Genomic DNA, 26,100 nt, shown 5'->3' with positions numbered 1-26,100 from the left:
TATCCGACATTGTTAGAGGCGTTCTTATAACAATCTTACGACGTGTTCTTCTAACAAGGTTACAAGAAGTAGCCAGGACTTTATTGCGCTTATGGGATAGTGGAATTTTGTGTTATTTGTCAAAGTTCCTGCAAGATTTGTTCTAATTCCAGATTTAAATTAAACATTCGTTATTAAAAATGTTTCGGGTGATGTTATTCTCGCTTTTTTTCTCTACAGCTCGCAAACACTATCTTAATTCGCACTGTGAAATTAATCCAGACCGACGCAAATACTGGCCGTATTTATACAAGAGGACATCTAAGACGTCTGAGACATCTTACGACTAGTGTAATTACGGGAAATAAGGTCATTAAACGTTAGCCGAATTAACGTTTCAAGGTAGCGATGCGTCTAAATGACGCACTTAACGGAAGTCTTAGTCGTCTCAGACGTCTACGCCGTCTAGTATAAAGACGAGACGCAATAAACCGGGACGCACTTAGCATTGAAGGGCACACAGTCTCTTCAAGTTTGTGAATCCCAGTCTCTTTTAAAGAAAATCCTGAAGTTGATTTCTAGCCGTCGAAGTTAAGCGTTTCCCGTTTTTATATTAGTAGGACTTACGGCCAGACGTTTAATGCGTCTTGACGTCCTAGACGTCCTCTAGTGTAAATACGGCGAATGTGGGGCGGATCATTCATTACCTTATAATTTCAGGGCTCTTCAGCACTGTTTTATTCTTCACAATGTGAAAAGTCACGAGAGTCCTAAAACACAATGACAGATTCGTTGAGTATTTGAGAAATCGCCAAGGCATTTTTCAACGGGGCAACTGTCCGCTGAGTTGAAGGCATAGGTATCCATTATCGCACGGACTTCCCTTGAACTAAGGGTATAATGAATGTGGTGCCTTGCTTAGGCAACTACAAATGGTAGTGATGTAAAGTCCTCTCGGATAAGGACGGAAAGTACATACACTGCTCTCAAAAGTGGGGAACGTGCTAGCCTTTGGAGCGTGCGAGCAGCGAAAACGGCGGACACTTTCCCAGGTGATTAAATCCGCCAGTTTCGCTTGTACAAAACAAGCTTGCCGGTGTGACTTCTGAGGTCTTAAGTTTTACAGCTGAGGTAAGGTGCTCTATTAAATAGAGAGGCAGCAAGTAGAGAAACAACAAAGTCAACTCATAATGGTGAAATGATAGAGACTCGCGGCTCTTACTGCTTCCCCGGATGGGTAAGAAATGCAAGCAGTAAGAACTTGCACGGCTACGAGGTACTCCAACCCCCGAGGTTAAATGAGGATTAATGTAATATCTGCGACACATAATCAATTGCTTGCCACAAATAGGAAACAAACCTTCTTTCTTACACTTGGCGTATTGCAAGGAAATCCAGTAAATGGTCATTTGATTGTGGCAGTAATCGGAATAATTTAGCATTCATAACAAATGTTAACTTTAAGGATACAACAAATACTTTTTGCAGGACCATTCCTGAACTTTTTGCCAAGAAGTCAAGTATAGATACTTACGAGTTTGTTTCGTCTTCGAGTGCTAAATGCTTGATGAAAGCTTTTCCTTCAGTTATGGACTCAAGCATCCTACATGGATTCAATATAAACAAAAAAACGCAATTTAAGTGTAGTTTTAAGAGATGTAAAATTAAAACCATACAAATTGTTTTTGCCGTGATAATCTGAATGAGCAATTCATGAATGACCCAAAGCTCCTCGGTCAGCTGTGGAGACGAGTGAAAAATTGAGGCTGCGGAAAAACAATGGGCGTCTGTGCTCACGAGAATTCTGTCTCTTTCACTATCTGAGAGCCTGACCTTTGAGCCCGAGAAAACGTCTGCAAGAGAGTCGCGATTGGGACTCTGATTGGCTGAGAATGAGAATTGAGAGTTCTAAGCCATTCAAAAAGCGTACATCTCTACATCTACATGTTCCAGCACTCGGCAAAGTCCCTTTTTGACTTATGGCTATTTCTGCTTAGGTGGCCTCATACACCACAAGTCTTTTCAGAGACGTCACTTCCAAGCCGGCCACTTCTGCTGGAGGGAACAGGACAGCCACAACACCGAGGACTTCATCCCCTAATCTTCTCGTGAATAGTGTGTGGGTTTTTTAACGTCCCACTGGGAACTTATGAACATAGAGAAGATAATTGTGAGACGGCGCCCACGGTTTATAGTCCTTAGTCTTGGAAACTACACTTAACTGAATCTTTCTAAGATCAAAGATATTAAATTCAGTGGTACAGTGAGTAAAAGACTAATGTTTTCATACCCGACAAACTCCTGTCTTTTTCTTGTTATCTCCATTGGTTTAATGCCTGTCTTTAGAATAACTGCATCGGCATCTTGTAAAAGAAATATCTTAACAAATACAAAGAGACCTGCGTCAATTTTTCATAAGTAAAATGGTCTAATTAATATTGATAAAGATTGATAAAGATCATAATATTTGACAAATTTGGATGGGATCAATGGCAAGGACATCATCAAACAACTAGCTGGATCAGCTTCCTATCAAAAAGCGTGAAATATCAGAAAGCTGTGTCGTTTATCATCCCATTTCTCGCCTGTAAAAATCTTGAATTCCCGCGTTCCACCCGGTAGATGATGTTCTTCCCTCTTTCCGCCCATAGAGAGTCAGTCGTATCCCGTAGACAAGTCAAGTTTATAATCTCGCATCTCACCAACCCTACGTTGGTCGTTCCTCATGATAGTATTTGAATTACGATCGACCCACGTTTTTGGAATTGGGGTTAACTTTATTTATTTATTTATTTATTTATTTATTTATTTATTTATTTTAGTCACCCAGGCATGTACAATGCAAATAATTATAGTTATAGAATAAGCACTAAGATATAAGATATTGAAGCAGTGACAAGGAAGCCTAAAGAAGCTGAAAGCTTGTACGAGTAGTCTTCCGTGGACTAAAATTTAATGACTAAGTGCTTAGCTTTAAATACATGGCGAGCAGGCGTTGTGCGCTCTAAAACATAAGAAAAGAATTGTCTTTCACTGAGATGGTTTTTCAGATTTTTTTTTTTTTTAATAGATACAGAAGGACAGCTAACTATTGTGACTGGTAGAGAATTCCAGATTATAGGTCCTTGATAAAGGATATACTGAATTTTTTAATATTAGCTCTACAGTAATGTAATCTATACTGAAAGGCAGTTCGAGTATTGTATTGATGAAATTGACCACCAGTCGTGAAAAAGCACATAACCATACTCAAAATGAACCGTTACGAAAACTAACACAAGCTGTGATCCTGTCTCAGTCATCTCACAGAGCAAAGTGACACATCTAGGTATCTTTTTCTTATGACTGCAAGGAAGATAATAATAGAAGGCGTCTTCTCATGACATCTCGCCAGCGGCGATCAAGTCGATATCATGAAAGACTTCAGAGGAACGTATAATTAGAGCTGTTCACGTTAAGGCCGATTTGAAAGGTTTCAACGTTTGCTTTAACTTGCGTTCAACACTCTGTTCAACCAAATGTTGGGTACGTTTGAGCAGGTCGTTCAATTTCTTTTGTTATAAAAAATGTTGGATGGGGTTAAAGCTGTTTAATTAAACAACTCGTTCAACATTGGTGGGACACACGCGTGCTTACATGTGGCCGTAAATCTGAACGGAAGAGTCTGGTTTCTTGTTCCTAGTTCCTCGCAATCAAAGTTGGTGCGATGTTGGAACCATTTGAATGGCCTCCGCACAACGTTTGCTTTTGCTTCCAACATCTGCCCAACATCCGTTCAACGATGTTGAAGGCATGGTAAAGCAAAAGTTGAAACCGTTTAAATCATTGGGCCTTTGTTGTTTCCTTGTAGTTGAGTATTAATGTAACAATATGATCGTTTTCGAATTGAACTAACATTATGCCAATGGGGGTTCCTGGTATCGCGAATAAAAGAAAAACGCTTATACCAGAGGAATACTTACCTCCACAGTGGCAGAGTCGGTTGATATCTTCACACCATCTGATGCAATGACTTGTAATGTGAACTTCGAGCCTTTCTTATTAGCAAGTGAGCAGGCAACCCTCACGTGACCAGAGTCTGGCTCCACATGAAACATTTCTACACCATCGCCCCCAACGACGTGATGTGATATGATAGAGTTGGAATCAAAGTCATCATCGAAAGCCTGACGAGAAAAATTCATACGTCATTGATTGAATCTTAGGAAGCTACCCAGGGATGAGTAAGGTGAACTCAACCGCTTCGTCATCTGAGAGACTGATATGAATGCAAGCCAACGGGCATCCCCTTAAAGCTGCCCCTCTCTAGCTATATTCTGTCAATCCCCGCTTCGGTCGCATTCCACTTCCTTAACTCTAACAGAGCTCCGTTTAGACCTCATTCGCAATATATTTATTGGAGTGTCTAGTCCACATGCAACGATGATGATGAAGATACTGGTAACGTAATGCCAAGAACAGAGACCAAAGATTTGAATTCCTTCTAGGTCAAGTAGTGATTCTGTCCTGATTGCCTTCACATACAGGATAGATGAGATTACCTTTACTGTAGTCACAAGTGAATAATAGGTTGATTCTTTGTAGACACCTGTTGATAATTAAATTCAAGGCGAAATTAGCCCAATAGTCAACGTCATTGTTTCTCGTGATTTTTTGCGTTATCGTTGTATATGGTTACTGTTGTTTATAGTATGTTAAAATTTAGATTACCGCAGTTATGTACGTTACTTAAGATGGCTCAAACAAGTTTCGGGTTTTCAGAACCACCTTAAAAGTTTTCAGTTTTGGAGGTGGTTATGAATCAGCTCCAGAGAATTTTTTTTAACTTTGCAAGACATACTGTCTTAGCCTGCTTAGAACTCTCCAAAAATAAAAATTGGGGTCACCGTGTTAGTTTTTAAGATATACGCATTTAAAGACAAAAAAGGGTGTCTTTGTATGGCTGTTTTGTTACTATGTTGACTTCATATGTCACATCAATAAGTTTGTGTTGTTAAGAAGATAATTAATAGTGTTTCATATGGTACCATAATATTGCCGTTACGTGAAACAGTTAGGTAGATTCAATCCTTACAAATAGTACAGCTTATTAAAGTATTGACACTGTTTTCGGCCCCCTTAATTAAGCAACAACGAAAGGAAAGTCTGATAAACTTCAGGTTTGAACTGAAATGGTGCAATGGCCCCAGTTGTTGAAGGTCGGATAACTTTTCCATTCAGTTGAAGAAAAGCCACTATCCGTCAGTTTCAATCTCTGCAAAGATTTCAGCAGTTGTCCTCGTAGCTGCGGTGAATATGTACACTCAGGAGCCCATGAGTAGGAACTTGCCTCTCCCATACAAGACCTATGAGTCAACCTTTGCTCGTATCTTTCTATTTTTAGAACGCCACTTGTTCTTCGGCCCTGCACACACTGTTTAGAATGGCCAATCAGAATAAAGTTATTGTGGAACAAAGACAAAAATAGCAAAAACAATGGATGCAAATTGTGCAAATTGTTGTAAATGTGAGTTTCCTGCTGAAGAATTAGTTCTAAAAATAGAAAGATGCGCGCAAAGGTTGACTCAAGGATATAATGCATTGGGAGGCTCCTAGTCATGGGCTCCTGGTACACTCTAAGGCACATCTAGTAAAAAGGCGCGTAACAAAATCTTGGTCAACGTTTAACGTCGAATAGATTTTATACTCTGGATAGTAACTTATCCACTGGATAAAGTTATCACGCCTTTGAACTCGTGGAACTACTGGGGCCAGCTGCCAGTTTACTCAGTTGGGTAGAGTACTTCACCGTATCCCTTTCAAGGCTAATTTTTTAGGCTTTCGATTCTGTTCATAATTGACCTCTTTCGCTTGTACATTTTGTTTCCCATTTCAAACCACGTCATGGGGATTTTCCTTTTGTTTTTTCATACGTTATGCATGCATACGTATGCACGTGCATAAGACGACATTTGAAAGAAACTGCTCCCTATAGTAACATCACGTGGCTGGAAATAGGAAAGCAAAAAGTGCAAGCTAAAGAGATCAATTGTGATATCACAATCCTAAAATGCAGGCATGCTTCTTTCTGAAGTTCAAATATACGTCTTTCATATAAAGTTTCTTCAAGTGTTTGTTAATTTTTTTTGCTGTTATTGTGGTTTATGTGTCGTGCCATATGTGACAATACTGTCGCCACTGCAAGTAAAGTACAGTGAAGTAAAGAACGTTATTACGTGCCGTGGATGATGACGAAGATGATGACGATGATGCTGATGATGATAGTATCTAAGTGTCAACTGTATTTAGCGATTGAGTACTAATTGGTGACACCACTGTGCAGAAATAAATTCAACTCATATCAATTCGTAGGTTGGTTTTTGAGGAGAGGGAAAAACCGGAGTACCCGGAGAAAAACCTCTCGGAGCAGTGGCCCGTTTCTCCAAAGTCCCAAAAAATTTTCGGGACCAAAAAGAAAGCCATTTGTGAAACTATCAACCGCTTGTTTTGGAAAGCCGCGGGTCTTTTAACACGTTTTCAAGGTAACAAAAAGCAAAATGACTGTGAAGTTTGACGACTTAAATCCTCTCCGTTCTTGAGCTACAGAGGGAATTATGATACCCGAAAGTGTCCCGTAAAGTTTCGAGACTTTCGAGAAACGGGACCCAGAGTAGAGAACCAAAGAACAAGTCTGGGTGGGAGTCGAACCGGGGCCACATTGGTAGAAGGCGAGCGCTCTCACCACTGCCCCGATCTCTGCTCCCAAATGGAAATCAAGGAAAAGAAATAGATAGAGATCAAGATAGTTTATTAAAAACGATTGCATTGCATCACATAAACTGGTTGAATGCATGAAAATAAATCACACAAACTTACAAATTCCTTAATTAATACAATGAATATAATATATGTGAAAGGAGGAATCGACAAATAAATCACCATGCAATGAAATCTTTGAAATTACTCATTGAAAATTCTACTAGATTACGACTTGCTGTTAAATCGACGATTCGTCCCGGGGATAAAAGACTGTCTACAACGATTCGATTAAAGATAGGTTATATTAACCTTTCCCGAGTATTGTATGATAGTAGCCTCGATGTTTGCAGTGGGAGGAAATAGATTAGCGAGTTTGTATTGGACAGAGGAAATGAACCACATCAGCCTTTCATTCCCATTGCAATTGGTATTGGCGAGCAGATGCTTGCCGGCCTTGATGTGACCATTTGTAACATAATCATATTCCTCTAGTAGTTATTTACAAACATCTTACCTCCTATGTATGATGAGGGTGATATCACCGGAGGATGCTCGTTTGTGTTGGTAATGCTTACAGTAACCAATCCAACGTCAGCTCGGGGATGTGGTCCATTGTCTTGTGCTTTGATGACAAGCTAAAAAGAAATAGACACTGTGGATATGCTCATTCATTCCTCTCATTCATTCGTTTGTTCCGTCGAGCTCGAGTCATTGCTGTGCTAGCTGAACTAATGCAAGATTCAAATTCTACTGAAAAACAGCAGTAGTGCGGCATTCGAAACGATTCAACTTACAAACTATGATAATTTTTTTTTTGTATTATTTTCATTTCAAAATTATTTGAATCTTGGCACGACAGAATTAAATTCGACTTTTGAAACCACCGCCACCGCTACAGTGTTTTCGTTCATGTGACCAGCAGCCATATTTGCATACCAAAACAAAAGGAAGAATTTTCATGAGAATAGAGTTTAATTCCCAAAAGAATATTTCACTCCTCCAACATGGCCGCCGTGACTTCGTGTGAAAACACTCGAAAGTCGCGCCACTGTCGGATCGAATATTCAAGTCTGCCTCCTCTTCAAAGCGAGTCTAGGTGTGACAGTTTTGTGATGGCCTAATTTTCATAAGAAAAACTTTGCTCTTGGACTCGCACTGAAGAGAAGGCAGACATGAACTCGGAAATGGCCTATTCATTTGATTTCCGCATGCTAATTAACTAGTCCATGCGTCCTTGTTTCAATTATTCGTGCAAATTTTGGACGTTGAACAATACTGTTGAGCAGAATTAGGCTTGACGATCCGATGATTGAATTGACAACAATTAATTGACAGCTGTTACTATTTTCTTAAAGTTAATAAATAATTTAACTATCACTTACCAAGTACTCATTAACTTCAGATTCCCTATCGAATTGCCCGCGGGTAGTTATGACGCCAGTCACGTTATCTATAATGAACTTGTTGGCCCCACCTTCCACTATGTGATACGTGATGTTCCCATTAGCAGCTGAATCAGCATCTGTTGCATTGAACTGAGCAACAAACGAACCAGGAACAGTTTCCTAAAGTGAGAGAAAAACTTGCGACTGTTCATTTATTACGCGCATTTTCTGTGGAATGTGTCTTACAACACTGTCCAACGAACAAGCCAGGTTGCAATACTTGGGACCCCTTCTCCTTACAAAAAGTGTGCAGGATTTTTTCTAATCTGTTGGCTTATCCTGAGTAAAAAGCCGATTTTCACATTTCGGTTGCGCGCCAAATGAGGCAAAGGCAATATTAGAAAGTGTAAGGGGAGGGAACCGTTCTTCTTTGTTTCTCTCTCCCCATATTTTTTTGCGCATCCATAATTCGGAAAGTGGGAACCGCGTGGAAAAGCATGCTAAGCGCAGTCTACTAACCCGTTAAGGAAGTGGAAAGAGAGGGGATGAAGTGTACTTTTAGTATCATTTGTTTCTTAAGCTTCTACTTGTTGCCTTTCGTTAGATACCCATAACCCAGAAGTGTCGACCTCTGACACTTGACCTTGGCCCATCAGTTTAATGCATTGATCTAAGTTTAGAATGGTCGTTATCTGACTTTTTAACTGCGTGATGCAGTTCTGCTGTAGTCAAAGACCCACATTTCCATTGGTTAGAGCATTCGACTAGATCGCGGAGGATTTTGGTTTCAAATCCCATCTGGAACTTGGATTTTTCCAATTGATGCAATTTCAAAACATACATCATTCTCACATTGCAAACTAAGGTAGAATACGGGTCTCGAAAAAATATGGCCAATCAGATTGGGCCTGATTACCACAAAGTCTCTGATTGGTCTTCAACCAAGTAGCCGCACGAGAGATAACTCGTGCTTAAGGACGGTGCCTGCTATTGTTATTGCGCATACGTTCTGCGCATCTCGAGATAGTCGGGTTTCCTATGGGTGGTGCTTACTAATACGGGGATATTTTTGCGCGGTTTAAAACTATGCGAAGAGAGAACAACTTAGTAAGTGCTCTTGTTATCCAAAAATAAACTTGGGGGTAACCACGCATTTTTCAGAGATAATTAAGCTTCAATTTGGAAAAGAACGCCATATATTGCTTTGTATTTTAAAGCTTTCTACAAATATTATTGATTAATTATCTTTGAAAAATGCGTGGTTACCCCCAAGTTTCTTGTTGGGTTTCAATAACACCTGTTAACATCTGCTTTTCCCGCATGTTCATAAACCGCGCAAAAAATACCTTTTAATTAGTAGGCATTGTCCTCAATGTAAAACCATGGATCGCTCAAGGACCAAAACACCGCCACGTTTTTTTTTTCGCATTGCAGCTCGAGACTTCTGGGCTTTGGACTGCTGCTTTTAAAATAAAAAGCTATAAAAAACTGGGGAATATTGTACCAAATTAAGAAAAGAGAAAAAGGAACAACTGATTTAGTTATTGTAATTACCATTGATGATGACCAGCACAAATGTCACCTGTTGTATCAAAATGTGTCCTCTTTCGAGCACACGCCCTCTTCAATCAAAATCTCTGCATTTCGATTGGATGGTGTACATGCACGCAAGAAAAGAATTTGAATTGTAAGTGGAAGTGGTTATCGATACTTCTTGTAATTTAAAGGTGTTTGGAACACACAGCACTTTGTGCTAATGCAGAGTGATTTACCTTAGGAACAACAAGTTAAACATGTTTATTTTCCTCACCTCGCCAATGGAAACTCGAGTGGACCTGGGATTTATTACCGGTGAATTATCGTTGATATCTATTACGTTTACTGTGATACTAATGAAAGTTCGGAGTCTAGGCTTTCCCAAATCTGAAGCTGATATGTTTAGCACATATTGTGAAGCGGTCTCATAATCGAGCGACCTGGACAGCGACAATGCTCCGGTTTGATTATTCAGAACAAAGAAACCTGAAAGAAAACAAGTAAAACTGCAGGTGAGTGCTTCGTAATGAATAGCTCTCAATTTTCCGGTTGATGATGACGGTGATAATTAATCTAAGTCCCAAATCTCCCACAGTCACTTTTTCAGTGCGAGACAAACTGAGATCTGGGTAAGAGATTAGGTGACAATGACAATATAAAAACAACAACACTACTACTACTACTACTACTACTACTACTACTACTACTACTACTACTACTACTACTACTACTACTACTATTGTGAAAAGCAAGTGAGCAATAAAAGTGTGGTAATGTGCATACATGCATACATACTTAATTGACCACTCCCCATTGGGGCTTTTCAGGGCCAATGAAACACGATCGCGACAGAAAATAACATTCAACAACAACTGTTAAGAATCCCAACTGGCCGGACGCAAACCAGTTGGCTATTTACAAGTGCAGCTGAGAAGTTAAACCAGGGACTATAACAGGAAAAAATTCAACGAGTGGTCAGAACTTGTCTTGAACCTGGGATCCCGGATCTCAAGGCAAGCGCCCTAACCACTGGGCCACACTGCCTCAAGACAACTTAAAGAGTTCAGTTCCGGTTGCGGTCCGTAGCTCAAAAACGCCTCTCGCTCAGGCTCCCTATTAACGCCGGGAACACATACTGAGAGTTGAAAAGACACATTAAAGAACAACCCTCTTAATGGTTTGTCTCTCTATAGTGCTTCTTAACTCACTCTGTTCATTGCCACTAACGATCTCGTAAACCACCTTTCCGTTTTCCCCGATATCTATGTCAGTTGCTACGGCGGCGTAAATAACGGTTCTCACAGACGCATCTTCTCTGACGGTGACAGATCCTGGGCTTTGGAACTGTGGACTGTTATCATTGACGTCGAGGACATCGACTACAACCTAACCAATCAGAAAGCAAAGATCAACGCCATAACCTTTTGGTTCAATCAGACGGGAACAACTTAATTAAAAAGACTCTGTGACATCTACATCTACAAGTCAGTTCCAGCACTCGGCAAAGTTCCTTTTTGACTTATGGATGTTTCGTCTTGGGTGGCCTCATACAAAATAAGCCTTTTTAGAGACATCACTGCCACGCCGGCCACTTCAGATGGAGAGAACAGGATAGCCCCAACACCGGGGACTCCATCCCCCACTCTTCTCGAATAGTGTGTGGGTTCTTAAACGTCCAACAGGGAACTTATGAACATAGAAGATATTTGTGAGACGGGGCCTACGGTTTATAGTCCTTCTCCGAAAAGACTTGAAAGTCTAACCATTAGCAGATGAAATTACAAAGGCAGCATTTCCTCCTCAGTTATTTTAGGCCCTGAGTGTTGATCCGGCCGAGAGGTTCGAACCCGCGACCTCCCGCATGATTAAGGTGTTCATAGCTAGTAGCCTAACCTAAGTCTTATATTATTTTACCTCACCTCTACATATAATCATTCCAAATAAACTGTGAATAAATGAGCAAATAACCTTTTTAAGCACGTCAGTGATGAAGTAATAAGTGTTCCGAATCGATTTCTGGAGTCACAAGAAACAGGGGGTGCATTTTAGTACAAATAATCTACTTCCACCTTAAATTGGTCAACGCCAATTAGCCCATTATGACTCAAACACACTGACACTTAAATAAGCTAATTATCTCACCTCACCAAATACTGGTAGACGCGGAAAAGAGGAGTAAATGAAACATTTATAGTCTTCGTCCACCCCCATATTGGTGAATAACAAACCAGAATAAAAAATCTTTAATCATTAAGCTAAGTGTATGTCGAGTTATGATGCCCTAAGAATTGATGTTCGACTGTGCCCTCGATCAAATCTTGCGTTTCCGTCGTTCACTTATTCAAAACGGTAAGAAAATTGTGGTAACTAGAAAAATCGACATCACGGTCACTGTTTAATGCCACAAAGCAAAAATAACTTGCCGTTGCAAATCCCCTGTTGATTCCACTGCTTTGAAGCTCCACAACCAAGATAACCCGAGGCTTTTCTTCCCTGTTCAAACCTTGATCGCCAAGCCTGAGCTCCTTCGCAGCTTGGTCAATAACAAACGTTTTTCCGTCAGAACCTGGTAGAATGCTGAACACTGGGTTTGATAGGTTGAAATATTTCTGAACAAGCTGAAAAAAACACCCAAAAATAGTTCATGCTGAAAACGTTTAAAAACATCCACGTCCAAACCAGGCTGAGACTCTCGATAGTGATGAAGATAACAGTGGAACCTCGGTATAATGGACGAAATTATTGACCCTACTCATATCAAAAGAAATGGACCTACGATACAATGATGCCCCTATGAAAACAAAGTGTTTTGGCACGTCCTTAAGCCAGGGGTCCACTGTTTGATTATGATGATGATAATGAGACACGTCCATAGAGATTGTCCATATAGATTATCAGCCACAGAGAGATGTTCTGTGTGTGGAGGACAAGTAATTATCAACATACCTCCAGGTCAAAGACTGAAATATTGGCCTCATTCTCTATCACCGATGCCTTAAATGTCTGATTTGGTTTGCTGCCAACGTGAACTATAACCAGAGCAATAGCCGGAAAAGTTCGTGGTAACAAGGTCAGAGGCGTGGCCTAAATACGAAAGAAATGGCTTTGATGAAACAGGTTACGACATTGTGGTGCGTATTTTGTCATGACATTTTCTACCTGCTAGTACTCCAAGGCGACCATGGAGTTTATTAATTTTAATGTACGAAAGATTGTGAAATGCAGAAAATTATACCTTTTACATTTCATAACTAGGGAATCAATAACAATATCTTAATAATTTACAAAAATTATTTCTTTATTTGTTTATTTGTTTGTTTATGATATAAACTTGTTTCCAACATTTGTAGTCTTTCAAAAATTTAGGAGTGCTTATTTATTCCAAATTGCACGAGAAAAATCAAATGATTACTTATTAATAATAAACGTGAAAAACAATTTCGAAATAGTTCATCATAATTATTCAGCGGCAACGCACGCGTATCACGTATCACCAATCACCAATCCAAGTTTTGCGCCATCCAAGGCTATCTGTGAGTTTCTTTAATCATTGACCAATCAAAATGCTTGGTTTGTTTTTTAATAGCTTTTTGCACCGAATTATTTCTTTACTGCGCTGTGTTTCACAAAACTTCATTTCTATTAGCCAATCATATTGGAGAAAAATTTAACGACTTACCATTGCAATTGGGTAATAGGTTCCTCGTGTGACGTTTTTGTTGACGGAAATTGACCCTGTCAAATTGTTTATTATAAAATTGTCATCTGGATCACTGGCTGCAAGATAAAAAGATAACATTCATTGCCCTGAAGCAAATTTTAGGAGGAAATAGTCTTACCCAGAATAAATCAAAAAGAAAGCGCGACATTACAGACCTGAATAAATTGAGTATGAAAAATGGTCAAGATCTTTGTCCCTAGCTTGTACCTTTGCGATCTCGAGTCCTTTCTAATAAAAAAAAAGGAGTAATGGTCAACACTCAGGTTTCTAAATCCAGAGATCCGAGTTCAAGCCTCGGTAGAATCTAATTATTTCGACAGGAGGCAGCGTGACCGGGAGGTGGGTGAGCGCGCTTGGTTTGAGATTCGCATCTGACGTCACGGGGGCCATGTTGGTGGAAAGAACAATAGCGAAAAATCTTATGGGAATTTGACTTTATTACTTTGCAAAACTTAAGCTACATTTTTCTATTATTTTGGCACCAACATGGCCGTCTTATCACGTAAGTGCAATCAAAGGAAAGGTGATTTTCACGTGACGTCATCGCCGCCATGTTGGTGGACGAAAACAAAAGATCTCTCATTAGCTTCTTTTGTTCGTCCACCAGCAATTGTACAATGCATCATTGTTATCTGTGTCTCCAGAGATTGGTTGCAAACCACCTATTCTCGTCCTGATTGATAGCTGCAGTTGTTCCTGATTAAACTGCTTTAGTTGCGTTTGTCAATAGCCTCCTGTCAGTTGAAATTCCTAAAAGAAGTTCTTATTGTATCTCTAATATTTGTTTCGTTGACCCTGGAAAGCCCACTTGGGGATTGATCAATCAGCACAGAAACTCACAAACCCAGAAATGTCAATTTCTTTCATTTGGCCTTGGCCAATCAGTTTACTGTATTATTTAAAATTTAGAATACCCATCCCGCCAAATTACGGCCAATCAGATTGAGCTTCGTGACCACAACGCCTCTGATTGGTTTCCAACAAGCAGCCGCACCAGGGATTGCCCTTGCTTTATGCAAAATCATAGATCGTTCAAGGAACACAATACCGCCACGAGCTTTTTCCCCTGAAAAATCTGGCAATAGTAAGATCATACCGAAAATTAATGGGCCGCATTCGATAGCAGAGCGAACCTTCTGGGTTACGGAAATCTGCATCTATCTTTAATTATTGCAAAAATTGTTCCAGCTTTTACTGAAGGCTAGAAATCGACAACATGACGAGAATACGACAGAATCTACAGGGCTACGGCAGGAGGGTGTAAATTTCGTGTAGGAAACAAGAAAAAAATCTTTGCACTTGCCTTAAGAGGATCCTCCGTGACTAACACTTCGTACACATTTTGCAGAAATGAGAGCTCAAACTCGTCCACATTAAATACTGTTATTGAAACAATTGTCCAGTTTTGAAGACCGAAACCGTATTTATCCTAAAAAGAAATCAACAATTTTATCCGCAAGTAGATACATTAATTAATTAATTACGATACCATCGATTTTTTAATAGGACATCGCGATCACGTTCAGTTTCGATTAAATAAAATGCGTTATGTAAAATCATTTTGTTTCATTTTCCTAATACGATATCCCCTTTTAATGGCGATAGAATAGAGAAACATATAATAAAGCAAATCTTTCCTGCTTTATATTGTTTTTGTTTTGTTTGTTTTCCGTTGAAGATAGCGATCAAACGGCGTATGTATGGGTTATTGACCAAGCGTGAGGTCAAGATGACTGGATATTGGCCAAGTTCTTTTTTTGCGTGTTTATGGACCGAGACGAAGTCGAGGTCCATAAACACGCAAAAAAAGAACGAGGCCAATATCCAGTCATCTTGATCGAACAATCTTGGTCAATAAAGGATTTATTATATGACTTAAAACACCAAAAAATGATCTTTGATCTTGCGGGACCAAGCGAGAAATCCCGAGCGGGCAGTATCGCTCCATCTTGCCCGCTCGGGTAGCCAATCAGAGCGCGCGATTTGGTTCATCTTGCCCACTCACGGAGCTAGTCATATAATAATATTTACTTATTGACTGAGTGGGAGGGCCGGACGGGAAAATATTTGGCCCGAGGTCATGGTGTACGGACCGAGCGCCAAATATTTGTCCTGTCCGTCCCGACCTAAACTCAGTCAATTGAGCACTTTATCATATGGGCTCTGTACACTATTTATGAGCACTCAGAATATGAAGTTTGGACAAAACAAGTAACAAACATTTGCACAGAAAATTAATCTAATATGTTGTTTGCATTTACTTTTCTGGATGCAAATAACTTGGATTTTAAAAAGCGACGAAATCCTCTAAAATTGCATCGCGCTGAGCAGTATGTTTTCCTAGCAGGGTAGGCTCGATTTCCGCCGCTCACTCGAGGTCGGGTATCCTCCCCGAGAAGAGACGGCCGAGATTTCGGGAGTGAGCGCTGGCTCATTTCCCGAAACAGCGGCTGGTAATCGAGCGTACTAGCAGGGCCGTGCGGCTTTTTCCGGCCCTGGCGCCCGTTTCTCGAAACTCCCGAAACCTTTTCGGGTCCGAAAAGCCATTTGTGAAAATGCCAGCTGCCTGCTTTGGAAAGCCGATCTTTTAACATGTTTTCAAGCTAACTAAAAGAAACACGTCTGTGAAGTTTGAGGACTTAAATCCTTTCCGTTCTTGAAATATTGTGACACCCGAAAATGGCCCGAAAAGTTTCGGGACTTTCGAGAAACGGGCCCCTGCTCGCGCTAATGCGTACGGCCCTCATACGGGCATTTTCCCAATAGTTATCAGGGGTTTCAATAGAAGCCGTTTACCTGCGGTATACCACCGCCTGCTTTGCTTCACACCGCCGGCTAGTTTGCCTTGATTTTCACTAAAAATCCTATCATAAACTTGTCAAACTGCCGCCTTCAATGGGCTATCATGGACTGCTATTTCAGAAGTTATTGAAACCCCTGAGTTATACAATGAAAGCGCGCGCCGGGCCGTTTGGGCCATATGATAATGCAGATGACGTACCCTTTTACTTTGTTCTTAATTTCTTTGTTGAGCACATACAGTCAGTAATGTACCAAGCTTTGCGTTCGTCTCATGGAAAATGTATTGTTGCAGCAAGCTTTGAATGAACAGCCACAATCTAAAAGTATTCTATACATTCTTCCCATAACACTCACCGTAGCTGTAACGTTCAGGTGATATATTTTATTGGCACTCTCAAAATCCAGTGGTTTCTCTAGTTTTATGTTCCCTACATTAGACAAGCTGAAGATTGAGAATGTTTCATTCTGCAGAGATAACAAGGTTGTCACATGAAAGTGATCGCGCAATGCAAAAACACCAACGAGTTTATTACAAAATTTCAAAGACACATTTTCGGGGCTATACCTAACTCGAGTTAGTTCAATTACTCTAACTCCTCGGGTGTGGATACAACACTGATTTCTGATCTTCTTGTCAACCGCACATGACAAGCCATTGTTTAGCCTTCGTGCTAAATGACGTTTGCTCGATTTATTTCATTAATTAAAAGGAACCTTTGCTCTTTAAAGCAACAGTTGCTAGCAAAAAGGAAAAAATACAGAAGCTTTTAGGAAAAAGGGAATGACGTGGGTGCCAGCTAGCGATACAAATATCAAAGCAAGCAAACAAACTGACATTGATCATCATCCTCTCTTGCGGTCTCAGTCTTGAGACTGAAGCGAGCTACGACTAAAAGTGCGAGGAAACTCTTCTGACCGCAGCTTCTTAACTGCACCTGCTCAGAAACGAAACCACTTATGCAAAGTCATATTCATTCCCATTGTTTGGCAATCGATGGGAACAAATTGTTTTGTATAAAGAACTAGAGACAGCAGCCTCTCCAATGGTTTTATGCAGCTAACATTGCCCACTACCTTACTCGCTTTCTTTCCCATTGACCTTTCACTTGGAATAGTTGATGGCAGCTGCTAGACATATTAATAGGAAGAAAGATTTAACTCGTTGACATATAAGCGACTTTAAGGTTAGAGTTTGATTTTCGATACAAGCATGTGCATTTGTAAAAACCCGATATCCAAACCGTACGCGAGTGTTCAGAACAGGTAACTCGTCCTAATTTTAAACCACTCCAATTTCTTCATGGATATTCTTACTGTATTTCCTCCAACAATGTCAAATCTGACTTCATTGTTGCCTGGTCCATAAATTCCCGCTGCAGTGTCTTTATCAATGACTGACAAAGAAAACACCTCTGTTTTAACTTCGGTTGCCTGTAGATTAAAGAAGCGTATTAAGGCAAAAAAACGAAAGGGAAGATCTGGGAGCGACTTGTAAATTATTTTAATTAAAAGATAGACAATAACTATTCACACGGGTCAAGTCAAGTCCACAAAGAAAACTGCACTTAAACCTAGTATACAACCTGTGCTTTTAAGCGTGTGAACGCTGGATTACGAGGGCCTCACGAACTACAACGGCGAAGTCAACCAATTTTGTAACAGTTTCCATAAGAAGTATGCATGATTCAACTACTACAAGAGATAACTGAAATATCCAGGAATCGAATCGAGAGGAACGGTTCTCAAACTAAAAAACGGAAAGTTATAGCGACGTTCATAGGACCTTTAAAAAGTTTTCGCAATTTGTTTCACGGTCCAATGTTGGCAAGATTCTCCTTATAATTATTCCCGCCAAGGAAACTCCTAATATGGGCAGTAAACACTTCGATTGCCCAATCACGTTACTGCATTTCAAATTACGTCAAACCGAAAATTTCCAGAAAGTTCCACAGAGAAATGACGTTCTTTGCAACCGCCTTCACTACGCCAATGAAATTCGCGCTCGTTTGTTTTTGTTCGATAAGCCAATTAAATGTTTGACATCTTTGTTTACGTTATGTTTTGTACGTCTATTTTTCAAGGTCACATGAAAGTTACTTTAAATACCCATAAATTAGGAGCACTAGTCGACTTCCATTGATACCAGCCTCGTAGTTAAAGGAAATACTGACGTTAAATAAGGTGACTTTACCTTTAAAGCATCGAAAAGTGCACAGAGTTGTAAACTCAAACAACTTCAATACGCAATATAACGTAAGCACTAGCGCAGTCAGTGGTACTTAAAACTGCCCAGTAAAATAACATTTTATAAACGGAAGTAAACAAATTACATGGCAGTCAATCACCCTTCCTCACCTCAGAAACGTTGGCATGATATGGCAAGTGTAAAAACTCTGGGAAATTGTCATTGAAATCGTTAACTTGTACAAAAACGAATACTGAGGGGGAGCACTGAAAGAGAGAAAATAATTGAAAGCGTTGGTCACTCGATGGGTTATTATTCTAATATTAGTTCTGTGTCATACTGCGTGGTTATTTGAAGGCCAACATCTTTAATGCATGAACAGTTAATGTGGGAAACCTCCTATCCTACCTCCCCCCCCGCCCCTTCCTGCCCCCCTCCTTCCCAAAAATGTTGTTAATTCAAGTAGTCTTTGGCATCCCATCTGACAAATGCAGGTCACTTCAGTCACTAGTTTGCCGCGCCGATAGCACTTCGCACAATGCGCACAACATGCACAATTAGATATCATTATGCACATAAATGCATTTAACTGAACCCAAATTGAAGGGGGCAACCATTTACGAAATCAAGCGGAATTCGGAATCAGGGTCGTGGTCAAGGCGGAATTACCACCGAAGATATCGTATACATATCCCGATGTCTCTACACAAAGCGACAGGCCAAGTAGTCACGATAGTTTCAACACGTTTTTACCCCGAGTTGAAGCGAGTTCGTTTCACTGACGTGTAATATAGACGGCGTATATCTCAATGCTGCGAGTTATTTGATTATTGAATGTCATCTTACCGAAATACCCTGGCATCCATACGGTCCAACCATAAATTGTAAAGGCGAGGTTCCAACAATCTGTAAGAGAGTTTTGTAATAGAGAGCCTTAGTTTAGAATTCAGTGTTTTTTAGAGTAAAACAGAGAACGGCAGGATGCTACTAGTTATAAAAAGCATAAAAATCTTCTTATTCTAAATTGTCCATCACTTTTTATATGTAAAATAATGCACGCATTTTGATTGGTTCTCAACTGTGTTCTATGAGAGGACAGACAGCTGAGGTCATCATCAAAACTTTTAATTCTCTATTAAAACAAATAGATTCTATGTTGCTGTGCGTGTGTTCAGTAATACATCACAGAAGACGTAAAATGTGGTAAGAACATCAGTGACACACTTGGCTGAAATATTTTTGTTCTTACCACATTTTGACGTCATCTGTGATCTATCACTGAACAGACGCGCAAAAAAATTGGCCGGAAATATCTGAAGATAACAGGCAAGTTCCTTTTATTTTTGACAAACCAAAACTTGAACCGGGGGTTTACGGTTTACCGTATAGAAAGAGACCAGTTAACACGGACAGCTAGGTATTTATAAGTTTTCTCAGTCACTATTGAAAAGCAGTAATAGTTAACTATCACAGCGCAAGTCGCTGGGTGCGGTCTCGTTAACGGCAGTGAGAGGCCTTCACTAACGACGTTGGCTAAACAGGAATAGTTTGATGATGAGAAAAGAATAGATCTGCACACCGTGCACGTGCGTTTTAATACACTATACTTTATTTCTCATTTGTCTTCGCAATCATCCCTTGAGGCTGTATAAAACGACGTGAACACTCGACGCTATTTGTTTCACTTTTCTTTCTTAAAGTCGCTGCCGCCGTTTAGACCATTTTCATTCCAGGACGATTGGAACACATTTTAAAGTTGAAATGATTTGCATCACATGAAAATATTGTCCAATCAACGAAAAAACAAAGTTCTAGTTCTTTTTCGCACATTTCCGTCATTTACTTAGGACGCTGAAACTCAAATTCGTTTTTCACTGCCTTCAAGCACTGTGGCAGAATGGGTGAATTTGTTACCGGCATCGAGCGATGTGATTGGTTGATTTCGGTTTTTGGTATTGCATAACATGCGGAGTCAAACACAAATTTGTCCAATCAAAAGTAAAAGCAAAACCAACTGCAGCACACTCGCTCGCTTTTTTCGCGTAGCTATGGCATGCTAGGGTTATCTGCATTGCGTTATGATTAGCTCATTCGATTGTCTTTATCCGGCTGTCGTGACTGACCCAAGCCATTCACTTAAACTTAAGCATTACGACTTATGGTTACGGCATCCTTTAATTAAAGGCCTGGATATACCTCTGCGTCCAGAGTTCTTTTTGCAGTTATGACCCCAGTTGTGCTATTTATCTGGAACCAATCTGCATCGGAACCCGTCAGAGAATACCCGCTAATTAACCCAAGGCAGTCTGCATTGGTGATGTAAGTCCCTAAAAATTGAACAAGTAAAGTACAATCAATTAAGTCATCGCGAATGACCTTCACTTAAAGTTTGTCCCACCGCTGGTCAAGCAGATGACGGCTAACCTGGCAGCACTGTTTCGTTGACAGACACGTACAACACGGGTGGTAGGCATGCACCTAAACAAGAAATTTCCAAGACAAGACAAAGGTAATTAGTAACTAAAATTGCGAAACAAATAATTTAAAAATAACTACTAACTATATTTAATCTGTAACCCAAAGAACTTGTACCATGCCTCAGTGACAGTAGATTTGCCGAGAAACGGAAACGTAGCGCAAATCTAAAGTGGGGAGAAATTGAGGGATTGCAGGAAAATGTAATATGAGGAAACTTCGGACAGACGTTTTGACTTTGTCCCACGTAATAATAATAATAATAATAATGATGATGATGATGATGATGATGATGATGATAATGACCGAAGGGAAACAAAACTCGATGAGCCACTTAAAATCGGTTACTCCCAAGCATGCGCAACATAGACGCGACTCAACATAATACTCGCAAACTACCAACCTCGCCCGCTCTCCCCTCGGTGAAAAAGTCCTGGGAACAACGTTAGAACACCAGGTCGACAATTTTTCCACTTTCCTTATCGTCGAGAGAGACCCTGGTAACTGTTCGTCAGGTGACGACCCCGAGTGCCTTAAACAAGGCAGTGGTGGGGAAGATAGCTGGCAAAGTTCTGAAATGGTTTTGGCCGAAAATCTACCTTCTCTCTGAGGCATCGTTACAGCCACATGGTCACATGACCTTTCAGCTGCACTCGGATATGTTTTGTTGTCATCAAGAGAAGAAATGACAGAGAGAACAATCCTGCACATGTTTAAATCTATGCAGCTATAGCTATAATGGCATTTCTAGGAAAAGAAACTTTTAACTAATACTTGCTTTATGAGAGAGGTGTTAAAGACAGCTACTTTAACAACAAAGCATCCTCGGATACTCAGGGGCTGATCGTGGGGACGCGGTGAAAAAATGGCGACGAAGAAAAGCATAGTAGGCCCTACTATGTTTTTTTTCTTCGTTGCCATTTTTTCCGCCCGTTTTGTTTTCCCCCGCGCGAGCGCCCCTGCGATCTGCCCCTGGGTCTCCGAGGATGACAACAAAGCCACATAACAAAAATTGGTTGAGGAGGAAAAATCAACCGTTTTGCAAGTGCAGTACATTTCGTTATTTCATACATACTGGGATTTCCACTTGAAAAGATGCCCGCGTAATTTTCGTACACAACCGACCAATTAGGAAAACGAACGACTGCGAGTTCGAACTCACTGTCAGATCCAAAGATGGAAATGATTACGAGCCAACATCACTGCCAGGGATGGCTGCCAGCTTTGAACGATATCTCAAACGGAAAAACTATCAAGCTAGTATCATCAACGATTCAGCGTTTGAGAAAGCAGTCCAATCAAAAACAGCTCAAAAACAACTCGCGATGCCATTTTTACCATGAATTCTAAAAAAGAAATTTATCATTTCCCGAGGAAATAAATGGATTTATGCTGAGTGTGGCATGCTCAGTTATTTCCCATGTTGCAGTTTTGGGCATTCCTGTCATCCGGGAATTTCTCTAGATCTTTGACCATGTACCGATTCAAGAGAATCAAAATCAACTTTCCCTCTACCCTCCCTATTTTTAGTTTCTTGTCGATGGCGGGTGTGCCCTTGCCTTTGCTGGGATCGTGTCTTCTATATTTGGGTATTTCATAAACGGCCTAGCTCATCATGGCTTGGCCAAAATATCCCAAACGATGGAGCATTATATGTGTCCCAGCAAACGGAGCTCGCCCAAAGCAATGCCTTGCCAAAAATATCCGTCTTTATGCATATTTATGAGGCATGAAGCATAAACATTAATTATCTTTGTCTCTCTTTTAAAAGTAAAGTCTCTCGGAAAATTAGTGGGTAAACAAATAACAAAATAAATATATATATTTTTGAAAAGATACTGAATAACGCGCTACGTTGCGAATTCAATTCAATTTAATTCAATTTTAATTTAAACTCACACAAACATTAATTTACAGTGTTGGAAAAAAAAAATAGAATATACATATGAATATTTACAAATTAAATATTGAGGAAGATACATAGTACTAATGAAATATTACAATTGTGATTAAGAAGTAAAATGTTACGGGAAAAGAAGAAAGGATAAATGGTAAACAAACAGTTTTAATACAAGGTTGATTGTGAAGAGTTTGGGACACCTAAATAGCTTATGAAACTAATCGAGTAGGTGCGGTGTTTATAATAAAATGTTCTCTTGCTTAAATGGCTTCCAATCTTTGAAATGTGTGGGTCAGTAAGAGAAAATCTCACTATATCAGTATGTATGAAATAAAAACATTACACCATGGAAAGACCTTGAAGAATTTTTATTCACTCGTTGCTATGCATAAAAAAAACTTACTCGTTCGCTGCACTCACTCGTTCGTTTTTTTTATGCATCGCAAATAATAAAAATCGTTCGTGCGCACTTTCCATGGAATAATCTCTATTTGTCGTATTTTGCAAAACAGCAACGCAAAATAAACAAACCAACTATGGTCAAAGTGAACATTCCTCAGTGAATGGTTTATACTCTCAATCTTAACTTCAAACAGTTCATACACATCCACTTATATAGGATACTTTGTTCATATATTATGGAAGAATCGTGGAAGACTTATGACAACGCAGTCATGTTTTGAAGTGACAGATATTTTTTAATGTCTAGTTAGGAATCGCTGGAGAAATGAACGAAATAGAACTTTATCCTTAAAAAGATTAAGAGTGCGTTCGATTAGCCAAATACATAGAAGAGGAATACAGGTTCTTTAAATCTGCTTTAGATAGTTTTTGGGGCCCCCAGATGGCAAAATGGGGCGCAAAATGGGACTTGGCTGAAGCATGCTCATATGAAAGCGCATTTTGGTACATAAGCGTCGTGAAGTGTTCCCTCGCTCTTCAATCACTTTCCTAATTTTGTTGGATACAGGAAGCGAATGCTTGGACTCAGCGAGACACTGCTTTGGATATTAAAAATTGTTGTGCATTTATGGACTTAAATAGTTTAGTTATTCGTAACATGCAGACAAGCTCTGCAAAAAGTTCCTAACATGTGTAAAAATAGAGGTTAAGAGCGAAACGAAACACCCGACCCAAAGTGACCCAAATGGAAGGGAACTGGCAGTAGAAGCAAATTGCATTTCCCTTTGTTTTCTCTGGATGTACTTGCGTAACACAACAATTTTAAACAGGGCGCAAACAAAACCGCGCTGGACAAAACTGTGAAAGCGATGACTCTTGTAATAGACCTTTTCGGCTTGTACATTTTGTTTTCCCAATAAAGATCATGTGATAATACTCAGGAGTTTGGTCTTTTGTTTTGTTCATTAAAATGAGGGCATGCAAGCATGAATATGCCTGCATGCACTCTTTTTAATGAACAAAACAAAGGACCAAGCCTCCTGAGTATTATCACATGATCTCTATTGGGAAAACAAAATGTACAAGCCGAAAAGGTCTATTATAGGCCACTTCGGAAAATACCATAATACTCTTTGTTTGTCCCCCCAAATTTTGCATAAGCATTGCTTTTATTTTCTCTTGGGACCATTTTAAGTCCCAAGAGAAACTGGAAACAATGCTTATGCAAAATTGGGGGGACAAATATAGAGTATTATGATATTTTCCGAAGTGGCCTTTTTTATTGAATTATAATATTCATGAGATCAAAACCCATGAAAACTGAACTCTTCCTCTATCAGAAACATTTCTTTCAGAACTTAGCCTGTGTCAAGAATTCAGTGACCAGGCCAGATGAATAACAATACACTATACAGTTAAGATTCGATAGAAGATTTATCACGAATTCGATAAATTAACCCTACATTTTAGTTAAACATAGGTGGATTTCTCGTTGCGTCATCTTCGATATGTTGATTGACGAAAATAAAAGTTCTTTCCTTAGCTTCTTTGTTCGTCCACAGGCAATTGTACATTACACCGGCGTTATCACCTCGATTTCAAGAGAATGCTCGCAACTGAGCAACCTGTAGGCTTGAGCTAGAGTTATAGATTGATACCAGTTTCGAAACTGAAGGAACTACCGACGTTAAATAAATTGACGTTTACTTTACTTTTTAGAGGCCGCATTATCTCAGTTTCCCTATCGCCGATGCATCGCATAAATTAACCTGATTCGTCATTAGAAAGCAAAGAATGATAAAACTATTTTCCCATGACCTCACTTATGCACGAGAATGTAAATAACTAGCAAGAACAATACGCAAAATAGACCACAAAACAAATAACTATAGTGATTAAATGCATCATATCATCGAACATAATATCATAACTTGTCCTCAAGTTAATTATCGCAAAAGAAACTGAGCAGACTTTTTAAAATTTAATAGACGTACCATAAACACAGCTTTGAAGGCTTTGGCCATCATCACCGTTAACCGACCCACAAAATAATATGTTGAATGACCGAGTTTGCTTCAGCGAGCTTTACTTACCTTCGATTACATTTGCCGTGTAGACTAAGGTCAGCAGCAAGCAGGGAAACAGACTCATGTTTGTCGCCAGTTATGGTGGTATCGTCGGAGATCAAGACTTGGTGAACAGGAGTGTCAATTTGAAAAGCCAAGTGAAACGCATGCCTTGCTCGTCAAGCACAGCGGAAAGAGTGAAGCGCTCTTTGCGACCAGAGGGGTTTTGCAAACGGTTGAAAATTTCAATTTTGAACAACCATCCACCAAGTTGGCACTTCCTTGAGAAACTTCTACTGTCTTTATGAAGAGCGGATAGAAATTCCTTGTAAAACACAGCGATCTTTCCCTGACGGTGACCAACTGAGAGAAAATTAGAGAAGCCTTTCCACTTCGTGGAGTTTATTACAAAATATATTTATGTGTCATTCAATTGCAAATATTTGTTAGTTCTGCATCACTGAAAAATCGAGTGCTTTTTGACTAAAGAAAGCGCTGAGTCGGTGTGCCTGTCCCAGGCTTCTGAGTTTTTCAAACCCATACCGGAAGCCCTGTTTTGGCGACTAAAGAGTCTTTACACATACCCTTTGTCAAACATTTTATGATCTTACTGAATTGAGACTGAATTAGGTAGAGTAAATGAAGAGCGGCAACAAGAATCAGTATCTACAATACTCGTCAAAAATCTTGAAACACTTGTGTCTGTTTTCCCTTCCCCAATGTTGATTTGGGTATCACAGTGGTCTCAGTGCTTCAAAAACACGCGTGGCTCAACATTGGGGAGGGAGAAGGCACATTTCAGTGGGGAAAACAGTGTGAGTAGAAATCTCAGGATTTTTCCTGGAAATTCGAGAGAAACGGTGTCTGTTTCAACGATTTGTGACGAGTATTGTAGTTGCGTAAATTATGAT

The 26,100-nt window shown here is 39.8% G+C and overlaps 2 protein-coding genes across 2 annotated transcripts in view; both read right to left on the bottom strand.

The window, feature by feature from the left end:
• Positions 1-13,550, bottom strand: part of LOC138019450 (protocadherin-11 X-linked-like) — a 20,376-nt gene extending 6,826 nt beyond the window's left edge. Inside the window, exons 1-13 of the mRNA XM_068866238.1 lie at positions 13,515-13,550; positions 13,318-13,415; positions 12,585-12,722; positions 12,062-12,256; positions 10,847-11,024; positions 9,913-10,124; positions 8,100-8,282; positions 7,232-7,352; positions 4,521-4,567; positions 3,942-4,145; positions 2,270-2,358; positions 1,514-1,582; positions 687-749 (exon numbers count right to left, since the gene is read on the bottom strand). Coding sequence (XP_068722339.1) covers positions 687-749; positions 1,514-1,582; positions 2,270-2,358; positions 3,942-4,145; positions 4,521-4,567; positions 7,232-7,352; positions 8,100-8,282; positions 9,913-10,124; positions 10,847-11,024; positions 12,062-12,256; positions 12,585-12,722; positions 13,318-13,320 — 1,502 coding nt within the window. The 5' untranslated portion in view covers positions 13,321-13,415; positions 13,515-13,550. The remainder of the gene's footprint in view (positions 1-686; positions 750-1,513; positions 1,583-2,269; positions 2,359-3,941; positions 4,146-4,520; positions 4,568-7,231; positions 7,353-8,099; positions 8,283-9,912; positions 10,125-10,846; positions 11,025-12,061; positions 12,257-12,584; positions 12,723-13,317; positions 13,416-13,514) is intronic.
• On the bottom strand, positions 13,507-25,590 carry LOC138020315 (cadherin-11-like). The gene is made up of 9 exons (XM_068867321.1): positions 25,217-25,590; positions 20,771-20,824; positions 20,543-20,673; positions 19,193-19,252; positions 18,517-18,612; positions 17,476-17,592; positions 16,516-16,626; positions 14,663-14,788; positions 13,507-13,587 (listed from the first exon to the last, which is right to left on the bottom strand). Exons 1-9 carry the CDS (start codon positions 25,272-25,274, stop codon positions 13,507-13,509), a joined length of 834 nt encoding a protein of 277 aa, XP_068723422.1. The 5' UTR covers positions 25,275-25,590.
• Positions 25,591-26,100: the final 510 nt, after the last annotated feature.

The sequence above is a fragment of the Montipora capricornis genome, chromosome 10 (genome assembly GCF_036669925.1).
Source record: "Montipora capricornis isolate CH-2021 chromosome 10, ASM3666992v2, whole genome shotgun sequence".
NCBI classification, from domain to species: domain Eukaryota; kingdom Metazoa; phylum Cnidaria; class Anthozoa; order Scleractinia; family Acroporidae; genus Montipora; species Montipora capricornis.
This window is presented reverse-complemented; position numbering and strand designations above follow the sequence as displayed.

What these genes read in the sequence shown, in the direction of transcription:
- LOC138020315 (XM_068867321.1), bottom strand. Translation starts at nt 25,274, where the DNA reads ATGAGTCTGTTTCCCTGCTTGCTGCTGACCTTAGTCTACACGGCAAAT. An exon ending in CAACGAAACAGTGCTGCCAG is followed by an intron (nt 20,674 to 20,770) that starts GTTAGCCGTCAT and finishes TTCAATTTTTAG; the next exon opens with GGACTTACATCACCAATGCA. An exon ending in TCACGGAGGATCCTCTTAAG is followed by an intron (nt 13,588 to 14,662) that starts GCAAGTGCAAAG and finishes TTTTTTTATTAG; the next exon opens with AAAGGACTCGAGATCGCAAA.